The 24,194-nt window shown below is 42.5% G+C and overlaps 2 protein-coding genes across 2 annotated transcripts in view; one reads left to right on the forward strand and one right to left on the reverse strand.

Moving 5' to 3' along the window:
- Positions 1–14,156, forward strand: part of SMYD2 (SET and MYND domain containing 2) — a 31,228-nt gene extending 17,072 nt beyond the window's left edge. The window contains exons 6-12 of the mRNA XM_065631788.1: positions 2,855–2,922; positions 4,714–4,816; positions 7,183–7,293; positions 9,092–9,212; positions 9,988–10,162; positions 11,574–11,682; positions 13,749–14,156. Coding sequence (XP_065487860.1) covers positions 2,855–2,922; positions 4,714–4,816; positions 7,183–7,293; positions 9,092–9,212; positions 9,988–10,162; positions 11,574–11,682; positions 13,749–13,829 — 768 coding nt within the window. The 3' untranslated portion in view covers positions 13,830–14,156. The remainder of the gene's footprint in view (positions 1–2,854; positions 2,923–4,713; positions 4,817–7,182; positions 7,294–9,091; positions 9,213–9,987; positions 10,163–11,573; positions 11,683–13,748) is intronic.
- Positions 14,157–15,443: 1,287 nt separating this feature from the next.
- PTPN14 (protein tyrosine phosphatase non-receptor type 14) overlaps positions 15,444–24,194 on the reverse strand; it is a 120,860-nt gene continuing 112,109 nt past the window's right edge. The window contains exon 19 of the mRNA XM_065630519.1: positions 15,444–22,246. Coding sequence (XP_065486591.1) covers positions 22,118–22,246 — 129 coding nt within the window. The 3' untranslated portion in view covers positions 15,444–22,117. The remainder of the gene's footprint in view (positions 22,247–24,194) is intronic.

A 24,194-nucleotide genomic window follows, 5' to 3' on the forward strand; every position in this document is an offset into this window, starting at 1 on the left:
AGGTTTAGCATCTGCTTGTCATGCACTGTGTTGTTTCTAATTATGTATTTCCCTTCAATGAAAATTTTTTTCTGTTCTGAAGACTTTACCATTTGTATTTGTCAGAAGGTTACTTTAAAAAATCAGTACACCCAGTTTCTTCTTGTGTTTCTGAATATTTTTGTTGGAATGTAGGCAGAATTCACAAAGCATACATTATTTTGGCTATAATGACTTTTGCTTCATGTCCTGTCTTGAACCAGCTCCACCAGATCATGGTACTTTAACAAACTTCTGTGATCTGCTGAGTCTCAGATCTGATATTCCATCCGGTCTTCTCTGTAGATGTCTAAGGTCACCCTTACGTGTCACCTTAAGCTCTTCCTGATTATCAGGCAACTATCTGCCACTGTGGACGTTGCAGTTTTTTGAACTAAAAATCTCCAAAGGTCATCTGGATGTTCCTCAGAAGCTTTTTACAAGGCACAACCTTTTGAGGTTTTAGCCCCAATGTTTCTCTTTCTAGAAGAAGGGGAGGCATGTCACTACTTGATATGTACAAACGTGTTTCCTAATAAGTAGTTAACTTGACCTAAAACTAATAGTATGGATACGCTGCTGCTCCTTTGTTTTGCTTCAACACTTTCTCTGGCCTTTTGTTGTCTCCTTTGCTTCTCCATTCCACATTCTTTCTCGCTGTGACTCAGGGCAGTTGTTTGGGACTTGGATACCTTCGACTCCTTGCTCACTGCTTTTTGTGGCCTTTGTCTGATGTTACTCAACACAGTTAAGGTGTAATTGGTCCTTTTGAGTGGAGCAAAGATTGTTGTCCAAACCATCCTTGCCTTTCACCGTTTTCTTCCCCAGCTGTTGATATCATTCTACTCTCTTTCGCCCCTGTGGAACATAGCTCTCAAGACTGGTGCTCTTCCTCCTCAGTCTCACCTTGTCATACTCTTCAAACAGCTTCTCTCTTGTCTCAAGTTCCAGTGTCTCATTCTTTCCTTGAAGATCTCGCATAATTTTGTGCCTCCCTTTGCACATTCTCTTTTCCACCATTGGGAACAACCTCAAGCTCTGGTTTTTTTTACTCTTGTCTCTTCACTCCCTCCACATCGCCTTTTTTATACATGCATTCATTTGGTGAAACTGATGATATCTAATCCCTTCTAATTCTTCTTCTTGTGTCATTTCTGGTATGATAAAATCAAGAAGTGGGTTGTCTCTGGCTTAGTGGAGGGGAGTTAATGATAACTCACTGCATATTTTTAAATATTTCCCTGTGATTCAGAACCATCAAGCTGTTTTTCCTGTTGGCTTTTGTAGCCTTACATTCTTACTTTCTGTTGATATGATCTTTCCTTTCTATTGTTTTTGTATTCAGCAATTAAATTTTGGGTTTGGTTCAGGTATGTTCATACACTGGCTGGTGCAGCAGCATGCTCATCTTGAGAGACAGGGAGTCTCTGGATGCTACCTTGCTAAAAATAGCAGCATAAAGATCAAGCAAAGATACTGGTGAGTGAATCAGAGACACTTTCCTTAATCGTGAACTCATCCCAAACAGTTAATGCCTGAGGAGTGGCTTTGGGAAGTATTTGTGCATTTCTAAAATCCAATCTGAGCTGTGTCCCAGCTTGTGGACATATCATTGTTGGTAGCATTTGTTGTTAACTCTTACCCTTCCAGAACAAATACTTACCCTGCAGTTCACTGACTGTTCCTGTGCCCAGTGTAGCTTCAGCTGGACTTGGCCACGTGATAGTAGTTGTTTTAATGCTTTACTGGCTCTTCTGTGAACTTTCTGATGATTATAGGGAGATGTTGGTGAATGTGGAGAGGGTTCTCTTCATGTTGGCATGTGTGTGGCTCACAGTGAAATTGGAATAGAGTACTCGACTGAGGTGCATTTTGGTCACTTAAGGTCACAAAATGCAAATGAAACAAAGCTGAAACTCCTGTAAGATTTCCTTGAGTTTAGTGAGAGTAAAAGAGGGAGAAGGTTTTAAAATGTGCTTCAATCTATTCTATAAAAAAGATTTGTGAACAAGCTCTTTTGATCCTGTGTCTGTTTAAATTAGGAATACACTTCCTCTCATACTCTGTACTTTTTCTGTCCCCTCCTATTCTATGTCTTTATTAGGTTCAAGTCTTTCTCACTGCCTTTGTTGTTCTTTATATGTGCTTTAGGTGTAGCTGATACGTGCAGCCCTTGATGACAGATGTCATTGTGGCAGGTCTCTGTAACACAAACTCCATCAAAGCTCCGTACTGCCGCAGCCCAGCTGAGTTTACTGCTGTTCATCCCCACGTTGCTCCTGGCGTGTGTAGTTCTGCTTCAGCCCTTGACTTGTCGTGGCCAAATGGTCGGCGTCAGGCTTTGTCTCGTGTTTGCAATGGTCTTGCTTTGTCTGACGCTTCCTAGCTCTCTTTTCAAGCCCCATTTCTCTTGGTTGGCTCTCCAAGGAGCAATCCCCTAGAGCAGGGGTGTCATACTCATTTTCACCGGGGGCCACATCAGCCTCGCGGTTGCCTTCAAGGGGCCAAAACGTCCTAAAATTACGTTTCGGCCCCTTGAAGGCAACCGCGAGGCTGATGTGGCCCCCGGTGAAAATGAGTATGACACCCCTGCTCTAGATGTTGTGCAGGTGCAAGTGTTGGGCTGTCAGTTCTTTGGTGTCCTGCAGGTTCCTTTGCATGGGGACTTTGTCCTCGCTTCACTCTCCGAGATGTCATATAGCTCTCTGGGAGTACTGGTGAGGTGGAAAGAAAATTGTAAGCAAATTACTGCAGTTGCCTTTGAAGTCTGAGAATGTGACGTATGAGCGTGGAGTACTTAGCTGACCAGAAGGTGATCTAGTCTCTTTCTCCTTAGGTTAACTGTAATGGCTTCACAATTGAAGATGAAGAACTCTCTCATTTGGGATCAGCCATATTTCCTGAGTAGGTTGATTTTAATGTTTTTTTAAAATGAAATTAACTTATTTAAAAACAAACAAAGGTTCTTGCGCATGTATGGAAGTAGATCTCTACTGAAAGAAATTTAATTAAATATTTGTCTCTTTTAAAATACCTTTAATTAGCTAATAATGTGTGGCAAATGATTTGCAGCAAGTTTTCTTAAAAATCTGGTAATTTTGTTAAAATTGCACTTGTCATTTGTTTTGAAGCTTAGATTGTGAACTATATACAGGCTGGTAGGAGACAATTACTTGGCTAGCAGGTTCTGAACAGGGACATCATGTAATGATCAAAGCGAAATGAAGAGGTTTGCAGGTGGCTTGTTCTAATCACAACTTGCTGTTCTGGCTGGTTACAAGCCTTCACCTGGTGTTCTCTGAATAATATCCCTTCTACCTTTGTTCCTTGGCAAACAGTAAATCCTTTTCATAACTTCTTTCAGCCTCCTCAGATGTTTTGAAAACTGCAGTGCTTTATGTTGCTATGACAGTGGAAAAAAATATGTACAAGCTTCTTAGCTTGACAAATAAACTGCGGACGTGTTAACTGCAGTTTGTGGTCGGGGGAGCACAGATCTCATTAAGGCTGAGGAACATTTCTTCCGTTTAAGTCTGTCCTTCCCACTTAATGTTGTAGCAAAGGAGGATATTTTCTGCCCCTGTTCTTTGCAAAGCCGATACTGAAAGTAGTGTCACCGCCTGCTTACATTGTGTTCCTTGTGAGGGAGGCATAGATTATTGGTAGCTTATCTCTGTCAAAGTAATCTGAAACGTACAGATGCCCAGTTAAAGCAGGACCTGATTTTGCTAAGTGCTGTGTACAGGCAACAGTAGATAGTTCCCGCTTCACAGATTCTCCTTCTTCAGGCAGCTCTGTCTGAAGGTCATAGCCCTGACCTACAGGTTGGAAATTAAGGCCTTGAAATGCCCAGGATCAGGGTCATGGTGGGGAAAGGAGGGTATTAAACCAGGGTGTTCTGGAAACGTGTATAACACTATCCTTTGTTTGTAAATGCTCAGCATGCAAGAGCCAGATCCTTCCTACTTAACAGTTGTACCCGTGAGCTAAAAAGACCGAAGAGACAATTATTATTTTGCTAGATTGGAGGAGAAAGAATTGAAATTATACATTGTATCTCAAATAAGCAGCAGACTGCACTTTCTCCAAGCCTGGTGGTGAGGGGGAGTACTTTTCTCTAGCAGTCCAAGTTTTTGTGTTAAGCTGTGTTCTTGTTTAACAGACAGAAATTTCTTTCTTCCCTTCCACTTCAAACATGGAGGCTGGTTACGTTTGCACAGAAACCAGCTAAAATTTTAACACCCATCTTAAGTTGCGATGCAGGAAATTACTTTTGTTTTCCTGTATTTGCTTGTTTCCTTTAGGTTAAATGTATTTCTCTTTCTTTCTCTGCTGAGGAGAAAAGTCTGTCTATCATAGGTACCTAAATAGGATGTTGATAGTTGAGGTACGTGAACACCCCTGTCAGCTGTCCCATAGTACGATAAGAATGGGAAAATAATAACTTGCCTATCCTGCAATAATAGGATTTAAATACTGTAATGATTCATTAGCACAGCCATTCTCTATATCATTAGAATAAATAACAGTACAACAGATTTTCCCAGGGCTATGTTCATGTTAAGCCTCAGGATAAAAACAGCTTACAGAGAGAGGCTGACTCAATCTTTCAGACTTACTAGTTGTGTGAAGTGCTTAACTTTTTGCCTGTTGCTTCTGGCGGTGGGGGAAAAGATTTACTTTTTTCTTTTACAGTGTTGCGTTGATGAACCATAGCTGTTGCCCAAATGTCATCGTAACTTACAAGGGAACCTTGGCTGAAGTCAGAGCTGTTAAAGAGATTGAGCCTGGAGAAGAGGTAAATGCTCCGTGTTTGAATGTACTCTTTAGACACACATCCTAAAAGTGGGATCCGTCTGCTTTTCAGGATTCATTTCAATTAGATGACGATGTAAAAATGGGGAGGAAGGATCTCGTGTTTCTCAGAGAAGGGTCCGATGTTGCTTTGGAGAAGTTGGGCTGGCTCTGGAGGACTGAAGCGATTCTTGGAGGCAGGATCCTGTTTTGTGCTAAAACAAGGGAAGGGCACCTGCAGCAGTCACTGCGCAGATGCCAGACCCTGTCTCAGTTTACTCATCTGTAAAATTAGGCTGAGTTTGCTTATGTTTGGCTGGTGCTTTGAAATTCCAAGATCAAAGCAAATTATTACTGCTATAATAGTTCCCAGTATAATAGTAATGCATTGAAATGGAAGCCAGAATAAACAAGGTAAATGGGTACAGATAAGTCCTCTGACTTCTGTTTGGACAGAGCATCCACAAATCATGGGACTTGGTCATATCAATTCAGCAGCGTTTGCTGGGAAGTCACAGAAGAATAAGTGTGTATTCTTGGGTGGAGTGAAGCTGAACAGTGATGGATAAAATTCTGTGAAATTGGGTAAGGCTCTGGGTTTGCCTTGAAACTTCCTCAATCAAATAATCAACGTGGCAGGGGGTCTTCAGCAGCACAGCTGCTTTTTGCTTTAAAAAAAAAAATCCAAAAAACGAAAAAAGATGTTAAACAGAGTTGAGGAGGATGTTCAAAGATCTGCAGGGGATGAAGATACAGAACATTCTCTCTGGGGATGGAGTTTGCGTAGAGTTTCAGTGGCTCATTTGTTAATTTAGCAGGTAAGGTTAATGCTTATCAAAATAAACTGAGATTTGACTTTGATAACTCCTGCCACTTTCTGAAATATGTGATACCAGTTTTGAAGAAGGGCAGAGAGGTTATTTTTGTGGATTGTAGCTGTTCACCATTGTAAACAAAGTGAGTTTAGTTGCCGGAGCCAAGGGTGAATGACTCGGATGAGCAACTTCTTTTTATGCCATTTACTAATGATGATTTGTCTGCGATGTTGGCAGTCACTGCAGATGCACTGTGGTAATGGACAAGGGCTGATCCTGGCTTTGGAATTTTACTGTGGAATCCTGGACATTTTCACTATTTTGGGGAGGGCTTACTCTGAGGGGTAGAGATGTGGAGTATTTACCTTGCTTGGCATCCTCTTTTGATTGACTTGTGTCTCAGAAGCTGCATCGGTTCTCCAGAACCTCACGGCTTTTGCACATTTGCTTTTCTGACACTGAAGACTTTTATAAATATGAGCTCTGGTTTTGGTTGGGCTCTGTGCGGTCTTATGGCCTGTGTCTCCATCTTCAGGTTCAACGTAGCCATTGCATCGCAACATTTTCAAAATTTTTGCTGTAAATGTATTTCCTGCATTTTGTGTGCTTTGAAAATAGAGAAGGGAGGAGAGGAGAGGAGTGTGAGGGGAAGTGTGAGATCATACACAGTAAGAAGAACATGTACTGTACAAAATTACATGTATGTTTTACTTCAAAGAAGAAAGAAACCTTAAGCATAAAGACCGAGCAGAACATTTCAAATAACTATAAATGAGGAAATGGAGCTAAAGCTGTTCCTTGGTCTGCACAATGATCAACTGCACTGTGCATATGACATGTTTCTTAGGGTATATCGCATTTAAAAAGAGAGCATTAAAGCTAGTTGCAGGGGTTCTTTTCTGAAGAACACTAAAGTAGAGAAAAACTTAAGAATAGTGTATGTGAAGGGCCTTTAAAATGTTCAAAAGCAGGTTTTCTTTGCTTTAAAATATAGCTGCTGAAGTAAATCTGATATTCATTCTCCTAGAACTGGAGCACTGGGCCTCTCTTCTTTTCAGAGATCTAAAGGTCTTGTCCTAAGTTTCTGAAGCGATGAGTGACTGCCGTTGCCCCAATTCTTGCAGATTTTCAGAAAGAAAAATTTGAGATTCCAGCCTCTAAAAAACCAGGCCACTGTAATTTATCCTAGGCTGGATATCTGAAATAATTTTTTTACTTCTGAAAAGTAGGCATCTCTTTGTAGTCTGACAGGAGCCTGAGATTTATGCTGTGATTAGTTTCCTTATCCACACCTGAATCTTGCTGCCCTGGGTTTAAGCCAGGGTAACATTTGAGGGAAATTCCATAACGAAAAGGAAAGGAAACACTTCTCTGTCAGTTTGCGTTCACAAATGGCAACTCCTGATGCTGCCGAGAGGCCTGAAATGTGATGTGGCTGCAGGCACCCACAAGTTGCTTGAATATGTAGTCATTGTACTACATATACCAGAACTAGTTGTGAGAAATACATGTAGTTACACTGCTTTTCACTGACTGCTTTGTTTTTGCCATTTAGGTTTTTACCAGCTATATTGACCTGTTGTATCCCACAGAAGACAGAAATGACCGGTTAAGAGACTCATATTTCTTTAATTGTGATTGCAGGGAGTGCATTACAAAAGAAAAGGTAATAAAATCTGTGTGAAATATGCTTCTGACTGTCAAGGCACCTACACAGGTCCTTGGATGTAATATTCTATCTGGTTTAATTACATTTTGGAAAGTAGGATAATGTAGCAGGGGGGTGGTTTTGTTTTTCTGTCTAGAATACTTTCTGATACTCATTTTTTCCACTGTCATCATGACACATCAGGAAATTTCCTGGTGGAGGCCTATTTAAAGTTGAGCTACAAAGCAATGATGAAAACTTTGTTAAAAGAAGATAATTATACAGTGTCTGTGCTACCTGGCCAAAAGAATTTAGCTCAGAATTGTTAGTTTGGGGTTTTTTTTTGTAACCGCATGTTTTTTAGCAACTCCCAGCAAGTGACTATTGCTTGGGGCATTTCTGGAGTTCTGTTTTGGGATAGAGTCCTGCTGGAGTTCCTGGTTGGGACATCTCGGTCAATTCTACGTGACATCGTATGACATTGCTGGGTGGTTTGGAGACCCATCAGAATCTGCAAAATTGGCTTCTTGCAATGACTTCATATAATCTTCTCACAGACAGGGTGGTCCTGGGTCACAGCCCCTTGTGATGTGCCAGCCAGATTTATGTCCATTAGACATCACCTGGTGCCCTTCAAAGGACGAAGACAGACATCCAGGCAGGGTTCCTTAAAACAAAGTGTTAGTTATTTTGAAGAAAAGCACTTATGGGTGGAAAAAGCACCCAAACCCAACAGATACCAAAACAACTGTGCCTGTGCAAACATTTGGACCTCCTTCACTGGAGATCCTAGGAGAGCTGAGCTTTGTGTGGCTCACCTGTCATTCCAGCCAAAATCAGCCAGGCTGGCACAATCTAATCCTTAAGTTCCAGATTGTTTTTCCCCCCATTTTCACAAAGGTGTCCTTTTAAGAGCTGCTTCCCAAACTGACCAGACAACCATCTCCTTCCTCTAGATGGTATCACCTTTTGTAACTTTGTTTTCTGAATGGTACCTAATCTTCTTGTTTGGGGCCATTCTGTTGACACCATAGTTGTGTTTTTCCCCACAGTTACCTTGATAATTTTGCCACTGAGTTTAACGAAGTTTAACGAAGCCAGGATTTCATTTGTGATTTCCAATGACATGCTACTTGGGGAATCACCTGTCACTCAGCCTCCTTCAGCTCTGGAAAGAGTCCCCTATAGTCCTCTCAGCTGTCAGATGAAATAATAAAGGAAAAAGAAATTGAGCAACACTACAAGGCTTAAACAGCAAAAGATTGTCTCCAGATTGCAGCTGACTCTTCGGGAAGTAGTAAGTTAGATAGAAAGATAAGAGTAAGTGGAGCTGTCCGGCAGAAATAACAAAATATGGGGAAATGTGGTTTTGTCTGTAGATGTGAAGGATTCTTTTCTGTAGTTAATATCATCTTGTTTTCCACAGAGCTCTCACTTGGTGGTAGGCCTGCGGTTTTTGAGCTTTTCTAGCCTTCAAACTAGATTTGTTTTAATCCTTAATCTCTTAGAAGCAGTGAAATTTCCTATGTAAAACTGCTTTCATCACAAAATTGAAAAGCTCTTGGATCTCCCAAAAGAAAGGGACTTCATGGAAGTAGAGAATGACAGATGAACTGGAAGGTGCAGAGGATTCTAGGATTCCCAGCCAAGGCTTTAGAGAAAAATTGCAGGTGCACATCCACCTTTGGTTTTACATTCTTTGAAGAGCTTAATTCCCCATCTGTGTCTTATTATTAGAGTAATTCTGTGTAGCAGGTGCACCTTTATTTGTAGGGCTTGAAGCCTACATTTATAACGTCCATTGTGTTTCCTTCAGGATAAAGAGAAACTGGAAATCCGCAAATTGAATGATCCTCCATCAGCAGAGATGGTGCGGGACATGATCAAATACGCCAGGAATGTGATTGAGGAATTCAGGCGAGCCAAACACTACAAATATATCCTTTGTCTCACCCCCCTGGCTTGGTGTGTGACCTGAAAATCTTACCTGCTGGATCTCTTCAGAAATATCTGCAGGAGTAATACTCTGACCATTAGGAATTAAACTTACCTCTGTCCTTTTTGTGTCTGAAGAGCTGTCCCTGCAGACATGGGGCAGTTTAACATTATACAGGTGGTGCGGGATTGGGAGACCCTGTGTTAGTTCCTTGCTGTGCAGTTCTGCATTTCTAAGAGTGCAGCATACGACTGCCTCCAAAACAAGCCAGAGACTAGAGCGAGTGTAGGTCTGAGCTTGAGTTAGTCTAGTGTAATATTGCTCACTTTTGAGGGACTGCGTGTGAGGCTGCAGCTATTGCTGGTGGTTACAGTCCTACCTGTTGTACCAGTGGTGCAGCGCAGACAGAAATGCAGGATCGACAGGACCAGAAGCAGCCCAGGCTCTTGGTACCCACTGCATGGGGAATTTCACTCCCTCTTCTGACACGTTGCTGGTGCAGTGGTGATTCAGGAAAGCTGCTTTTTAAATCTGAAAAGTAGTTTTGTAGAATATCTGAGTAGGAGGGGGAATAATCTCACAAGCAGAATACCTCTGAGTGCAGAATACTTCTCGGAGTAGCTCTGGGGTTGTAGCATAGATGCTTTGGTGCCATTTGAGAGAAAAGAGGACTTTTTAGAACCATTCTGAACAAGTTTCAGTTGCGTCTTTGGCATTACCAGGTAGTTGTCTAATGAGAGGCCATCTATTTATTTGGTTCCTTGACTTCTTGATACCTCCTAGTGAATTACTGGAGATCTGTGAACTCAGCCTGGACAAGATGGGTGCAGTGTTTGAAGACAGTAATGTTTATATGTTACATATGATGTACCAGGCCATGGGTGTCTGCCTCTACGTGCAGGACTGGGAAGGTGCACTGCGTTATGGGCAAAAAATTATCAGACCATACAGGTAAATGCAGGACTCCTTTTGGGTTGGTTTGTTTGTTTTGTTGGGTTTTTTTTAGTGCTGTAATTCAGTAATCTGAATAATTAAGATAAGTTTGGGCAGAAATCGCTTCTCTCGGTATGTATTGTGTTAAAACTCTACCTGTGACATCACTACTTGAAAAGGAATGTTTAAATGCTGGGCCAGATTTTGTTACTGTCAGAATGTTGTCTGCAATATATAGCAGGAGGTGACTCTGAAATCCTTGCTTTGAGTTCTCAAAATAAGTTCGTACCACCTTGGGCACTGCGCTTGTTCTGCTTAGCTAGATAAATACTGTTGTTTGGGGTTTTTTTAATATCCTAATACTTTACTAAAGCAGAGCTTCGAATTGCACCTGCAGTGAATATTTTGTAGAAGGCAATAGAGGCAAAGCCCGCTCTTGCTGTCACCCTCCTGCCCCCTCCCCGTCCTTTGTCCCTGTAGCAGCACAGCGGCTGGGGGAGAGCGGAGCCTGAGCCCAGGCTGGGGCTGAGCTCAGCTCCTGCGCCCGGGCTGCGGGTGTCCCCGTGTCCCTGATCCCACTGCCTGGGAGCTGGAGGCCTAGGGGAATGTGCAGGCCGAAGCCCCACGTGGGGCAAGGCAGGACACAGTCTCTGCAGGAAAACATTAGTACTCTCTCCAATAAATTTTTCTGTGTTTTTACAGTAGTGATCTCAGGCGTTAGAGCCGGCCAGTTACACGCCGTATCTGATCCTGCCGTGAATCTCCCAAGCAGATTCTCGTTACTTTCTTGCCAGCTGGGGGGAGCGCAAGCAAAGCTCCCCCTTTGGAGCAGATGCCAATGTAAAGTCACAGATCACTTGGCAGAGAGCAAGCGATACAAAGAAGGAGCCAACATTTCCCCCCTCGGGGGCTCAGTACTATTTATCTTCCCTGGGACTTGCCCAGCTCCTCTGGCTCTGAGCCTGGCATTCCAGGTCAGCTCTGCTGAACCGGGCTCTGCTCGCTCGGTGTGCGAGTACAGAATGGTGTCTGCTGTACGTGCTGCCAAGGGCCCCTCGCTTTCCAGCAAAGACCAACTATTGTGGAACAAGCAGAGAGTTACTTCTGTGGGCGTAGGGTGGCTCCAAAAACTCCTGACAATGCAGGCTCTTTCTGTCGCTGGCGAGATTAAAACTAGTGGCAGAAAGTCATTGCCATCTGACAGCTGTTCAGAGGCATATGGTGCTCTCAGTTCAATTCCCAATTGACAGGCGTCGCCATCCCAGACGCGATTGGCACTGACTCTTGGCAGCCACAGCAGAGGGGATGAGCGGGGAATGGGCAGGGGCAACGAGAGGCAGCATCTTGCCCCCTGAGAGGGGGCTGGGGGCTGGGAAAATGCTGTGAAACTCCCAGATTTGATAAAGCTGAATTTTTTTCTTTCTTGCAGTAAACATTATCCCTCCTACTCGCTGAACGTTGCCTCCATGTGGCTGAAATTAGGGAGACTGTATATGGCGCTGGAGAACAGAACGGCTGGAGTTAAAGCCCTGAAGAGGGTATTTATTTCCTGGTTTCTTCATTAATGGTACCAGTTCAGGCATGGGATCGTTGAAACACTATGTGCTTCTCTGTCAGTAAGCCTGGCTTGGTGGGAAATGCACCATGTGTGAAAATATTTGGTTACTGGATTTTTGGCTCAGTTTTGATTTTTCGAAATATGCAGTATAGGTCTGTTCTTGCATACCAAGGGGTCTTAACCTTTTCACGGTGGAGCTCTGCTGCAGCAGCTGGAGTGAGAATTACTTAAACATTTGCTATACGTTCTGCACTGAGCTAGAGCTGCACTAGTGTAAATGAAGCAGAACTTGAGCTTCTCCTCACTTGCTAGGTAAGGGCAGAACAAATGCTTGGCTTTTATAAAAAGCACATAGTGTTTCATTGATGTCTGTGATTTCTATATCCAAGTTAAACTAGGCGTGCTTTTGGTGGTTATTTGTTCTGGAACCAATTGTTTTTTAAATAGCTGCAGGGAATTCAGTGCATCTGGTAATGCTGAAATTGGCAAATACAGCATTTGGTTTTACATTTTTCTTCACCACTTTTTATTAGTCTGTTCTTCATTATTTAGGTTTTTATTCTTCTTTTTATTAGTCCATACCATGTTTCTTGACATTCTTCCCCTATTGTTGTTGGACAGAAGTTTATTTTAGTTTCTTAAGCATCAGTGACTACTGTAGCATATAATGACTTGGTGTGGAATGTCATGATTTTTTTGTTTCTTCCTTTTTAGATGCTGGCAAGTTTTTAGCCAGCCATAACAGAGCCATCCAGCCATGGTGAAAGATACTACAAGAAAATATGCTCTAAAATTTAACTGTCGCCTAGTTTAAAATTAACATAGGTTTGCCTTCACTGTGGTGTTAAAGCTTGGAGTAAAACTGGGCTTTGTGCCAGCAGGAACATGGGATTGGGGGGTTGGGAACTGCAGGTAGATCTGTTGCCACATTTAGTTTCCCTACACAAACATTTTCTAATGACTCACTTCCAAAAGCTGCCTACAGGAACTGCCCAAAGTTGTGCCAGTCCCTGGTGTTTGGGATTTAGTGGCAAAACAAAGCCATTGTTCTGTGAGTTTGCAAGGAGCTGGTCCCCAAGGCCCTTCTTTTTGCTTTTGGGCAGGGGGGAGAATGGTGTCATTGCTCACTGCTGCTGGGGTGGAACCAAAGGCTCTTGTGGTGCTGATTTAACAAATACAAGAGCATAATTCCATGAATGTTTCCCGAGGAAAAAATGACTATAAACGCTCTGAGGGCCAGGATGCTGCAATTCCTTGCTTTAGCTTAGCGCCGTGGTCTTTAAATGTTCTCAGACTTATTCCAAACTCGCTTCTTTCAGTCCTGTCTGCTGCTGCCTTTTAGTACGTGTGTTTGAGGCCACTGCTGTCCTTTTCTTGAGTGGAAATCTTCCCTCTGCACCCACTCTGTAATGCTGCATGGACAGTGGCAGGAAAGGGCAAGTCGGTGGGTTTGGCTGCCTGAAGTGTTCCTCGTAGGAGCAGAGCAGGGTGCTGGTGACGTGGGAGGGCATTGGGCACAGCAGCATCTGTTGCAATCTGACAAGGTTTTGCTTTTGCCTCAGGGATTGCCTCAGCCATTGCTTGCTTCATAAAGCAGTGGGAGCCCCTGGAACCGGTGGAGAGTTTACAGAATCAAGTCTAAAATGCCTTAACGCAGCTTCTGCGCTAGGCCTGCTCCTCAGTCTGACAGCTGAAGGATAAATTGGTAGGAACAAGCTCTGTCTGATACTGGTTAAGTCCTCTGCCAGACTATTACCCACCCCACTTGCAGTTTTCTGTCCTGGAGCTGGTTGCATTCAAAGTAGTTTTGTCAGAAATACCATTTTGAAAGGTGCTTTGGGATCCTTTAAGATGAAAGATGTATTCTCTGAATGTAAAACCTTTATTACTTAGTTTTGAAATTCATTTTATTTCCTACTGGGTTTATGACTACAAGGGGACAAAAAGTAGCTAGAGGTGTCAGACTGTTTCAAACCTCTAAAGAGAGTATTTATAGCCTGGTGTTATATATGAATCAATTGTGTGAATATTTTTTTCTTTTCATAGGCAATTGCTATCATGGAAGTAGCACACGGGAAGGATCATCCATACATTTCAGAGATCAAAAAGGAATTAGAGGATCACTGAGCCTTTGAATCTATGCAATCCTTCAAACCTTTATTTAAAAAGCCTTGTCATGGAAACCTTTAGGAGTGCTTTGAAAAGCGGTAGAGTATGAACACAGTTCTGTCCTATAATTGGAATGACAAACACACTTAAGCCTTGCAAAATGTTCCTGGCTCCCACACATCTACAATTGTCCTTTTTTCCTTTTTTTTTTTTTTTTTTAAGGAAGCATCCATGGTTGTTTCAGGGTTATGCCTTTTGACAGCTGTGCAAAAACTGCCTTTTTTTTCTTTATGGATTTTAATGTGTATCTTACTTGTGTAAAGTAAATAAAGTGGTCTTGACCCATCTTGGTTCCACTTGTACACCTACCTGAGTGCAATAGTTTTATGACATCTACTTTTGCCGGAGTTGTTTCATTTAATCTGACAAATTAATTAGCAAAAGCTGTAGGTTGTGGGTTTTTTTTTTTGGTTGGTTGGTTTAGTATCCAACTCCTCTTTTCACAAATCATTTATTTTGCAGTGGCTTAGCTGAGAGAAAGGGGAAATGCCCATTGTGCAGGAAAGCCACCACCATTCCCTCAGCCAGGTAAGCTGCAGGCCCATCACCGCTCCTGGCAGGTGGAGATTCATCACCCGAGGGACCTAGAGCTCAGCATGACTTGCAGAGAGAACACCGGCACCTACCTCAGACCTCAAAGGCTTGCACAAGACATCAACTGTGCAACTTCTACTGCAGAGGAGAGCTCATATTTCCTTATAGCCATACCTTTGCCTCCAGTGGATTAAAAGTATTCTATTAATACATTAGCAATTACTTTTCATAGAGGAACAAGAACATTTTTTGAGGAAAAAGTCCAGGACTTGGCTTTCTCTGCCCATACATAAGACTAGAAGGGTTTTTTCCTCCATTTAGCTCAGTGGCAGGCGATTGCTTTTAAGGATGGGGAAAGGAGGGAGAGTGTGGCTGTGTGCTTCCAGCACCCAAGGTGAAATATGTTGCACAGTAAAACTATGTGACCATTCCTTACTGCTTTCACAGCTTATAAAGTATGATGAGAGAAAGACCACATCAGCATTAAGAACTTCATCATATTTTCTTTCTTGTAAGCGCTGCTCTGAAAATAGAAGTGCTAGAGAACAAGGGTTTGTCAGCTCACTTTGTGTAAAGCTTTCATTGCTCTCTAGCCAGCAGCTGTTGCTGGAGTACATAAAACTGCACCAGATCTTATCATTCCAGAAAGACAAGGCCACTCAGCTACAGCCAAGCCTGGGAGGAGGGCACCAGCTGACTATTTTTATCTTAACTTTCTCTTGTCAAGCAAAAGGGAAATAGCACCATCATTTCAGAAGATCTGTCCAGATCCCAGATGGATTAGCCAAGCATGCACACCAGTGGGAGCCTTGCCCCTGCAAAACTCGGATTGCGGTTTACAGAGGTTCTTCAAAGTTCACTGTGGCCTTGGCTGTGCCTCCCAATTTAACATGGGAAACTAAGGCGAGCATGGTAGGTGCAAATACAAAACCTTAACCTGGTATAGGACAGAACACGAGCATAGTTTTCCTTGAAAAAAATGGTTTATTGTATACTGTGAATAGGAAGGACAGCCTTACCAAAAAACTGTAGTGACTGAAGACATTCTCATATTTGCAAAAGCATACAAGAAACTATTTACACAAAGGCAGTGAAAGGAGTAAAAAAATTATTGCAGTCAATTAATGCTGAATAAAACTTTATAAAAAGAGAAAGAAAAGAAACAGTGCAAAAATACTGTCAAAAGTAATCAGTTCTATACACAAGATAAAACTGATAAGCATAAGCTTATGTACTGATATGAATAATACATTAGAATATAAAATAGCATGCATAGATTTTTTTTTTTAAAGGCTTTCAATAGCATAGAATAGTTCTGCCATTCAGCCCTAACAGGAGGGAGTCGGGGGCAGGAAGGGCAGATAACCAATGTCTCATTTCTCTACAAAATGTGTACATACGAGGCTCTGAGATTCTGATCACTGTTCTGTGCTAAACTGTCATGTACAGAATTACAGAACAAATAAAACGGGAAGCATCAAAATACTGAAGTAAAACAGGACAGTAAAATCCAGTGACATAAAACTTACTTAAACATTATTTAACACACCCCACACAATTAGATATGGGAATATTACAGTCATCTGCATGTGTAAACTTTTTTCCTTTGTAAAATAGCTAAAGAAAGGTACTTATACTAATGAGGAAAACATGATTTCCATATGGAACAATCTCAACAGGATAAACATCCTATTAACAGTATTTCTGGCACTAAAGATTTGTTTTCTTTTAAAGACCAAGTAGCAGCAAGAAAATACTTTCTTTTGACATACATGAAAAGGACGTTCTTATAGACGTAATGTATAACTAAGTTGTGGAACTCACCAAGACAGGACATTGTGAAGGCCAGAGGACTAACTGGGTTCTGAAGTAAAGGTGATGCGACCCATGGAAGATGGATCCATCAGCAGTTATTTAACACAGTAAGCGGGATATAACTTTCGCCTCAGGAAGCCCCAAAGGGCCTGGTTGGCAGGTGGGCAGGAGGGGCTGAGCACCCTCCTCTAGATGTATTTGTATTTCTTCAAGTGTCAACTCCCAGCCACTGTCCAGGCTGTAACCTCCAGCCTGCCATGGAAGTACTTTGGGGGAAGCCTTCCTCTGTTATTCCTGCCTGCCTAACCAGGGAACACAGCCCCTGAAACACCTGCAGCTGAGTGTCCAAAACACCCGACTCCTTCCCCAGGTGATCTGGAAGAGTGAAAATTACTAAGCACTATATTCATTTTAGGGATCAACTGAGGGACTAGTCTTGCCCTTGCTGTTAAAAAGCACTGGGATTCATCGGTGAAAGCTGCTCTTTTACCGCTGGCTCCCAGTTCACCCTCCAAAGGCAAAGTCCTGTTGTTGTAGCTTGTAGGAAGCTCAGCGTGGGCACATGCAAAGCACATGCAACAGAACTTCAAGGAAACACCAGCTGAAAAATGGCTGAGAGGAACCGAGGGAAGTGTAGTCTAAGATACTCTAAAAACATTGACAAAATTTATTTACTTTAAATATTTATATAAACAAACACTGCTGTTTTTGACCTGTGCACTAAAGGGTTTTTTTCCACAATCTAACAATAGTTTATCTATGATTAAGACCTCCCAACAGCCCAGGCAGCCAGCTGTTCCCTTCCTCAGATCACGTCCCTGCAAGCCAAGGCTGCACGTAGTTCTCCTCTCTACAGATACATCTGTAGTTCCCTTAGCACCAGATTATACAAGAAAACCTCTCCAGGAAACTAAGAATGAGCCAAGGACAATTGCCTTTGGGGTTCTGGACTTGCAACCTTTCTCTTGTTGGCATCAAAACCCATCTCCAAAGTCCATATGGTTTGGACTACACATCAGCAGATTTATACCCATTTTTGTCGAGGGGTGGCCAAACGCCATTTTCATGCAGCGCTTCCCTTTCAAGGTCAGTTCTGGTATTTGTTCCCTCAATACGGTGCATCCTTTACTTCATGCAGTGGGTGCCACCCTCCCTCTCTGGTTGGGAAGCATTCTTTTCCACAAAAGACAAGCAGCGAAATGTAACTCTGACCTCTCTGAGTGATGCACTAGAGCTGCTGCGTGCTGACGCTTCCACTTTCTGAGCACACGGTTCTGAACCTGCCAGCGAGGCTGACGACAGTTCAGTCATCACCTCCTCCCAGGAGAGTGGTGGGAAGTCAGCTGTTGTGATTGCGGCATGGTCAGTAGCTGCTGAATTTTCCCTGTAGATTTGTGAACTATATCCAAGCACGCGATTGCCCATCAGCGTTTATTTTAGAGTTGCTTGTGGGCTATGCAGGTATTGGATCAAAAAATAATCTATTAGCTTAAAATGACCATCTGTATTGAAGCACTGGGACTTACTCATTCTTTTCCAACCTATGTTTTGTCATTTGCATTTTGGTCTGTTTAAAAGAGAGTAATTTAAAGAAACAAAAATCAGATCTTGAAATCATGCAAATATGTAATAATATTTGTAGCTGAGGCAACTGATTTAAATAAGTAGAACAGAAATGTCCTTCAATATACTTTTTATGAAGGACTGCATTAGCAATAGGTTGAATAAGTTCTCACAGATGTGTCTCCTGCCATCTGACACTAGTTTAGGGAAAAGGTATTTCTGATAAGGCTGAGCATTTAGGGTCCCTATATACCTATACAGGAGGAAATTTGTGGCAACAACCCTGTCTTTCCTCAGGCAGCTGAGGCCAAGAGGTGCCAAAGGGGCCTGTGGAGGAGCTGGAACAAGCAGGACCTGAGCAGCAAACATCCACCATCCTCCAGTGCAGCCTCTGGAGGATGGAAATGGGACGTCGACAGCACTGAGCAGCATCAGAACTCAGCCCTCATCTCTCCCATCCTTGATCAGGCAATGTTAGGTATGAAATGCTCAGACCGTAACTTTCACTAAAAATGTGATGCCAGCAACCTCGATACTATCATTGGTAAGGGTTTAAAGAAAAACAAAAGGGTCTTAAATTGCAAAATAAAATACAAATGAAGAGCGCGCAAATAGGAAATCATACACAATGGATTCCCAAGTCTGATTTACTCACCTGCCCCGAGTTCTCTCAGAAAAAGTCGGGGAGCATTGGCTGAACGTGCCAGACTGCAACGTGGGCACCTTGGGAGGAGACTGCTTGTGTCAACCTTGTAAGGTGCAGCTCCATTCATTGACCATTGATGCATCTTTGTGAGATTTTTCAGTCCACACTTTACTCCAAATGGATGAAACTGGTTTCTTGGAACCTACCCACTCTCATGCTTTGATGTTAAAAAACCCCATATAACAGACAGCAACTCCAAAGCATCCTCCTTTTCTACTCAAGGGCTCTGCTGTTGAAGTCTGCGGGACAGAAACTAAATGGGACTGTTGCTTTAAGTCTCATGCCCTTGTTCCCGCTATGAGTAATGAAATTGGATGCAAAATGCATTTTCCTGTCGCTCCCTAAAGGTTAGGAAACACTGCCCAAACAATTTCGGCCCGATAAAACGACAACAGGTTCGAAGTCAGAAGGTTCAGTTTTTCCCCTACAAAACTGTCTCACATTTCAATCGTAAAACACTGGCACGCTGAGGTTTGGTTGCAAGCTGGGGCGGAAAGGAACCTCTGAAGACGCGCACCAGCCCAATTAACTTCTGACATTAGCAGATCTAGTCCAGATAAAAATCTAGTAGGAAAAATTACACTGAAGTCAGATGAAAGGAAAAGTTTAAAATTAGCATTCTTTGACAATGAAAGGGAAAAACTGAGTTACATTGGCCTCTATCTACCACAGCAGCCACATTAGGAGTTAATTGAAAATGACTGTTTACTCCGTGGCCACTTGGCTCATTAATAAGCACTGACTTAATTTAGAAAGGATTTTTGGTGCCATTTTGCAATTAATATTTTTCCAAGACACCTACGATGCATCTTTGCATAACAAACATTTGCTTAATTTTCTTCCTTTCAAACCCAGCTCTGTACATTCTCTTATGCAATAACTTTCCTGCTCTCACTGTAGAAACAGAAGAATTCATTTCAGCCAAGAAGAGCTGAATAATAAAACATAGGAACAGATTCTTTTCCCTCCTGATTTTCTACATCTCACATCCAAGTGGAGCAATGGGACTTGACAGCTCTGAGTTCAAACTCAATTCATCATTAGGAAATTATTCAAAAAGCTATAACAAGATAACTAATTTAATATACTTTGCTTCAAGGTTTATTCCTTGGCTTGTTTCCCAGATATAAAGCATCTCTGCGCAATTATCATGCAGATGCCGCTGAAAAGACTTTAAATGGTTGCTGCTAATTTAACAAGAGATATGTTGGCATTGGCAGAAGAAATCAGAGGAAAACTCAAGTTGACTGAAAACTCAGCTGATCCCTAAAAGGAACATGGTCAAGATATTACAGCTAAATAACTCCTCACCATTTGTTGATAGCTAAAAGCTGCCACCAGAATCCGTGTCACCTCGTTACGCCTGTATTGCAGAGTTCAAAAATCAACACAGCAGTTTTAAATACGTTTAAGAGAAATTTTGGTACAGAGCCTTAGCTGAAGCTCCCACTGATTTTAGGGAAAGGTGTGTAGGTCCCTTGAGTGCTGAAGATGAAAGTGCTTTGTAGGCTTAGGCCATTGTACATTGACCAGGGGTTCGGAGGTGGGCGTACAACAGAGGAGCAAAGATGGGACTAGAAGATGAAGTTTATCTGAGAAAGGGATACCAAGAAAAAGAATTTCACCGTGACGGAGTAACTGCATTGCATCACGTCTGCGAGAGGCTGCGAAATCTTGGAGATTTCTGAAACGGGATGTGACGCTGGGCAAGCCTCTCCAAAGTTAACCAGAGACCTCCAAGGCTCCTCTCCAGCCTGATCCACTCTCCAGCCACCCGAGAGGACAGCGGAGGCGCAGCGCGGCTGGGCTGCCTGCGGGAGGGCGGCAGTGTGCAGAGATGCATGAGGAGGGGGGCAACCTCTGCGCCAGAACTTTCCGTCTCTTACACCAGAAATGACAGAGCCGGAGTCCCACCACAACTTGCTAAAGATTTTTTTTTTTCCTTTAAATTTTTTTTTAAAGTGCAGTTACTATCACTTCTAACTAACTATAAGTAACTGCTACTGTGCACACACTGCAATGTAGTTAATAAGGTGATTTACTCCGGTGAAATAAAACAATTTGGAGAAAGGGGTATGCACCAAGTTGTGCAAAACAGCTGACCAGTGCTGAGGTACAGAGGGTGAGGAAGAGAGAGGAGAACAGGTCTATCTGCTGAGATACTTACAGGACATGTGGATTTTTTTCTTATCTCTGTCACAGACGTCACTGTTGGCCTAGGGCACGCTAGCTGAGAATCTGTGCCCTAGATATGCAGTGGAGGAGGTTTGTTTCCCTTTTCTGTTCTGATTGTAAACTTCAGGCAAGGACCATTTTTCCTTTATGTATTTATACAACATCCTCCTAAAGCTAACTGGAATCCCTGAACACTACCAGGATAAAATAATAATTAAAAATGGGAGGGAGAATCCGAAGTAACCGGAGAAGAGAGATGATCTGTGCAATTTAATACAAAAACCACCCTAATAAGTGAGGTTTGCCAGTACTGAAAGGAAGACTGTTCCATATCTTCATAAACCACACGACAGTGATGGCAGAAGAATCAAGGCAGACGCTGAGCTAAAGCTCTCAAGTGTCACTATTTGGAGATCTCAGATATGGAGGAAAGAACATATCGGTTATTTTGACAAAGTTCAAATGACTAGAAAGTAAAATGATTACAGTGCTGAAGACAATAGTTCAGATGTGAAACTAAGGCCACTGGAGATGCCTAACTTAAATGAGATTCCTCTCCTACAGGAGGTGAGCCTCAAGGGCAAGAAAACTTTCAGTGTAATTCTCGAGAAGGTGCTTGACTGAGTTGTTTTCAGCTGCTTTTAGTTGAAATCCCTCTGCTGTTCAACCCACAGGCCACCACATTTACCAGAAAGCCTCATTGCCTGACTCCATCCTGCTCTAGGTCACTGCACTTCACCCAGCCCTGCTTCAGCTCTTACAAAGCCCTCCAAGGATTGCAGACAGTAGCAAAGGCCTCGTTTAAAAGATCCAGTATTGCTTTTTACAAGGACTAATCTAAAACCGTAACTGTGCAATTTAAACAGTTTAGCACCCCAAACTGTCCGCCCTCACAAGGTCCTGTGTTTGAGCCCCCTGCAACACGTTCTGCTGCTTGTGCAGAGGCTCTGGTCTCCCTGCTCCAGGCCTGTGCTCCCTCAGCTTCCACTCCTACAGAGCTGTAGCTGACACCTAGCAGGTCTTGTTTCTACCATGGAAGCCACATATCTGGCTCCAAAAACGTTCTTTGTGAGAAAAAGCCTACTGCCCAGTAAATGTTCATTTTCAGAAGCAGTGTAGCAAAATAAAAGCCAGTAAACTACTTGGACAAAGGATTGCTTTCCTTATGGACACATTACAATGCAGACCAGTCATGCCAAATGTGGTTCAGTTTGAAGGTCACTAGAAGTTTTACAAGTTATTAAAGTATTTCACAAGTTATCCCAAGAAAAATAAATTATGTCTTGTATAAAATAATCCATGGGAGACTCTAGTAAAGAACAATAATTCCTTACTTTCAAGACAACTTCCAAAAGCGTAACATATGCACACAGTGTTGTCAAGGCAGTTCCCCTTGTTCACCAGTAAGGTTCAGTCAGATCCACAAAGCTGGGTCTGGGATGTTTGAAAAAGATTAAATAAGTCTGGAGTTTTGCAGGAACTGGATGAGCACTTGATAGACAAACTTGTACTGGGCTATGGTCTGGATCATAAACATTCTCTGCTCCCGCAGGTGTCTCAACATCACAGGAACGTCCACTTTCTGTAAAGCAAACAAAAAAGCATAAGGATGTAGGTTCATTAAATCAAACAATCATTGTCTCAAATATCGGTTATCTGACCCAGGGAACTGTATTGTAGTTATATAATATAATGAATTATAACCGAGCATGGTTATATGAAATACTACGATTTTTTAAATCAATCTTCTTTTCAAGGAGTATGACAGTAGTACATACAGATTACTGTGCATCCAATGCTTTCCCCACTAAAGCTTACAAGAATTTCTGGACTGATGTAAATGTGCAAATGACCGAAGACTTGTCTTCCAGTTGTGTAACCACTGATTACCTCGCAGCCGATCATCAGCTGAACACCTAATAAAAGGCTGCTTCTCTCTGGAGTTTTTCCTGCTTCGATATACCTATTTACATCTCAGTAAAATAACCCAAATATATTGTATTATCTCAGATTAAAGGCTAAGTGCATCAACTTGTGTGCTGTGCTCTGATCCATGGCTAAAATTATTCACAGAGGGAGGATCTGAAAGATTTTTCCAATGGCGAGTAGGCATTGGAATCATAAGAACAAAGGTTCCTTAGACAAAATTAAAAGTGCAGGCAAATTACTGATCCTTCCAGCTCACTGTCACCAAAAGATCCATAAACTCTGACACCTGACCTCCCACAGCCAAGTCTATGCTGGCAAATAACGCTCCAGAAGAAACACATCGGTGAAGCGAAACAAGAACCCCATATCCACAAGCCATGTTTTGCAGACTTCAGGCCAGCCTTGCTCTGTTGCTGTCTGCTGAACATCCCCTAGCAGCTGGGACACATCGGTGTTCTCCAAGAAGGCACCTTCCAGCTTTGTTTCATCCAAAAGAAATCCACTTGTATGCTCTCAAAATGCTCTGCAGCAGGAACTGAAGCACAGTAAGCAGGGATGGATCAGGAGATCCGCTGTGCAAGCACCCCCCCTAACCCCACCGAGTGGGGGTGCGGGCACCCTGTCACCATCCAAAGCAAAAAACTAATGAGCTGTGAGAAACAGAAGCCCACGAGGTAAAGCCTTTGAAACGACCGCAAATTTCATTAGGTGTTACTATCATATCTCTTGCATTTAGGGAGCAAAAAACCCTATGATGTTATTGTGCTTTATCTGTTACAACAGGTACATGAGGAGCCATTCAGGAGTAACTGAGCCGTGAAGCTCAGCCTGCCAGGCTCAAATTCAAAGAGCGTGTAATATGACCCAAGGTGAGGGATACAAATTTTCTACAGCAGGAGTTAAGTGGAAGCACTAAGATTCAGGCTATTTTTGAGGAAGCTCTTGAGCAGTTTAAGATATAAAACTTAAGAAGAGTTACTCTATCAGGCGACAAAAACTGCACTTTGTAATGCCAATTTGCCATTCCAGAAAGACCCAAAAAAAAAAAAAAAAAAAGGAACTTAGCAAGCCTTTTGGCTGAGATGAGAAATATTACCAGCAAAATGCCTGTACAAGTGACAGAGAAACAAATTAAGGTTGCTGCAAACCCTTGGAGGTGCAACTGAGCATGGAGTTGGCTTCCATGCACACTGGAAGCTTTCTGGAAAGTTTAAAACAAAAATCAAACTGCATATCCATTTCTGACTGTACATGTAAAACTCAGAATCTCCATTCCATGTAAACAAGCTCTAACTCATAGACTATCGCTTTCTGACAACAAGGCTAAATATTCTGCCACACACCCCAACAAGCTGTTCTAAAAGGACATCTCTAGAGAGTCAACAAGCGTAAAGATATGTGATGAGTAACGTCCTATTATTTTCAAACAGGTGCAAAGCAAAATGTAAGCTCCTTCCAGTTAACTCGGAGAAAGCCTCCCCGCCGACTCAGATGCTTATGAAAGCCACGTGGTCCTTGCTGAGCAGAGTCACGCAGAACCTGATCTCACCTGAGCAACTGCAGCAAAAGCTCAGGTCAGCTTCGACCTGCACGTCACATTC

The sequence above is a fragment of the Caloenas nicobarica genome, chromosome 3 (assembly GCF_036013445.1).
Source record: "Caloenas nicobarica isolate bCalNic1 chromosome 3, bCalNic1.hap1, whole genome shotgun sequence".
Lineage (NCBI taxonomy): Eukaryota > Metazoa > Chordata > Aves > Columbiformes > Columbidae > Caloenas > Caloenas nicobarica.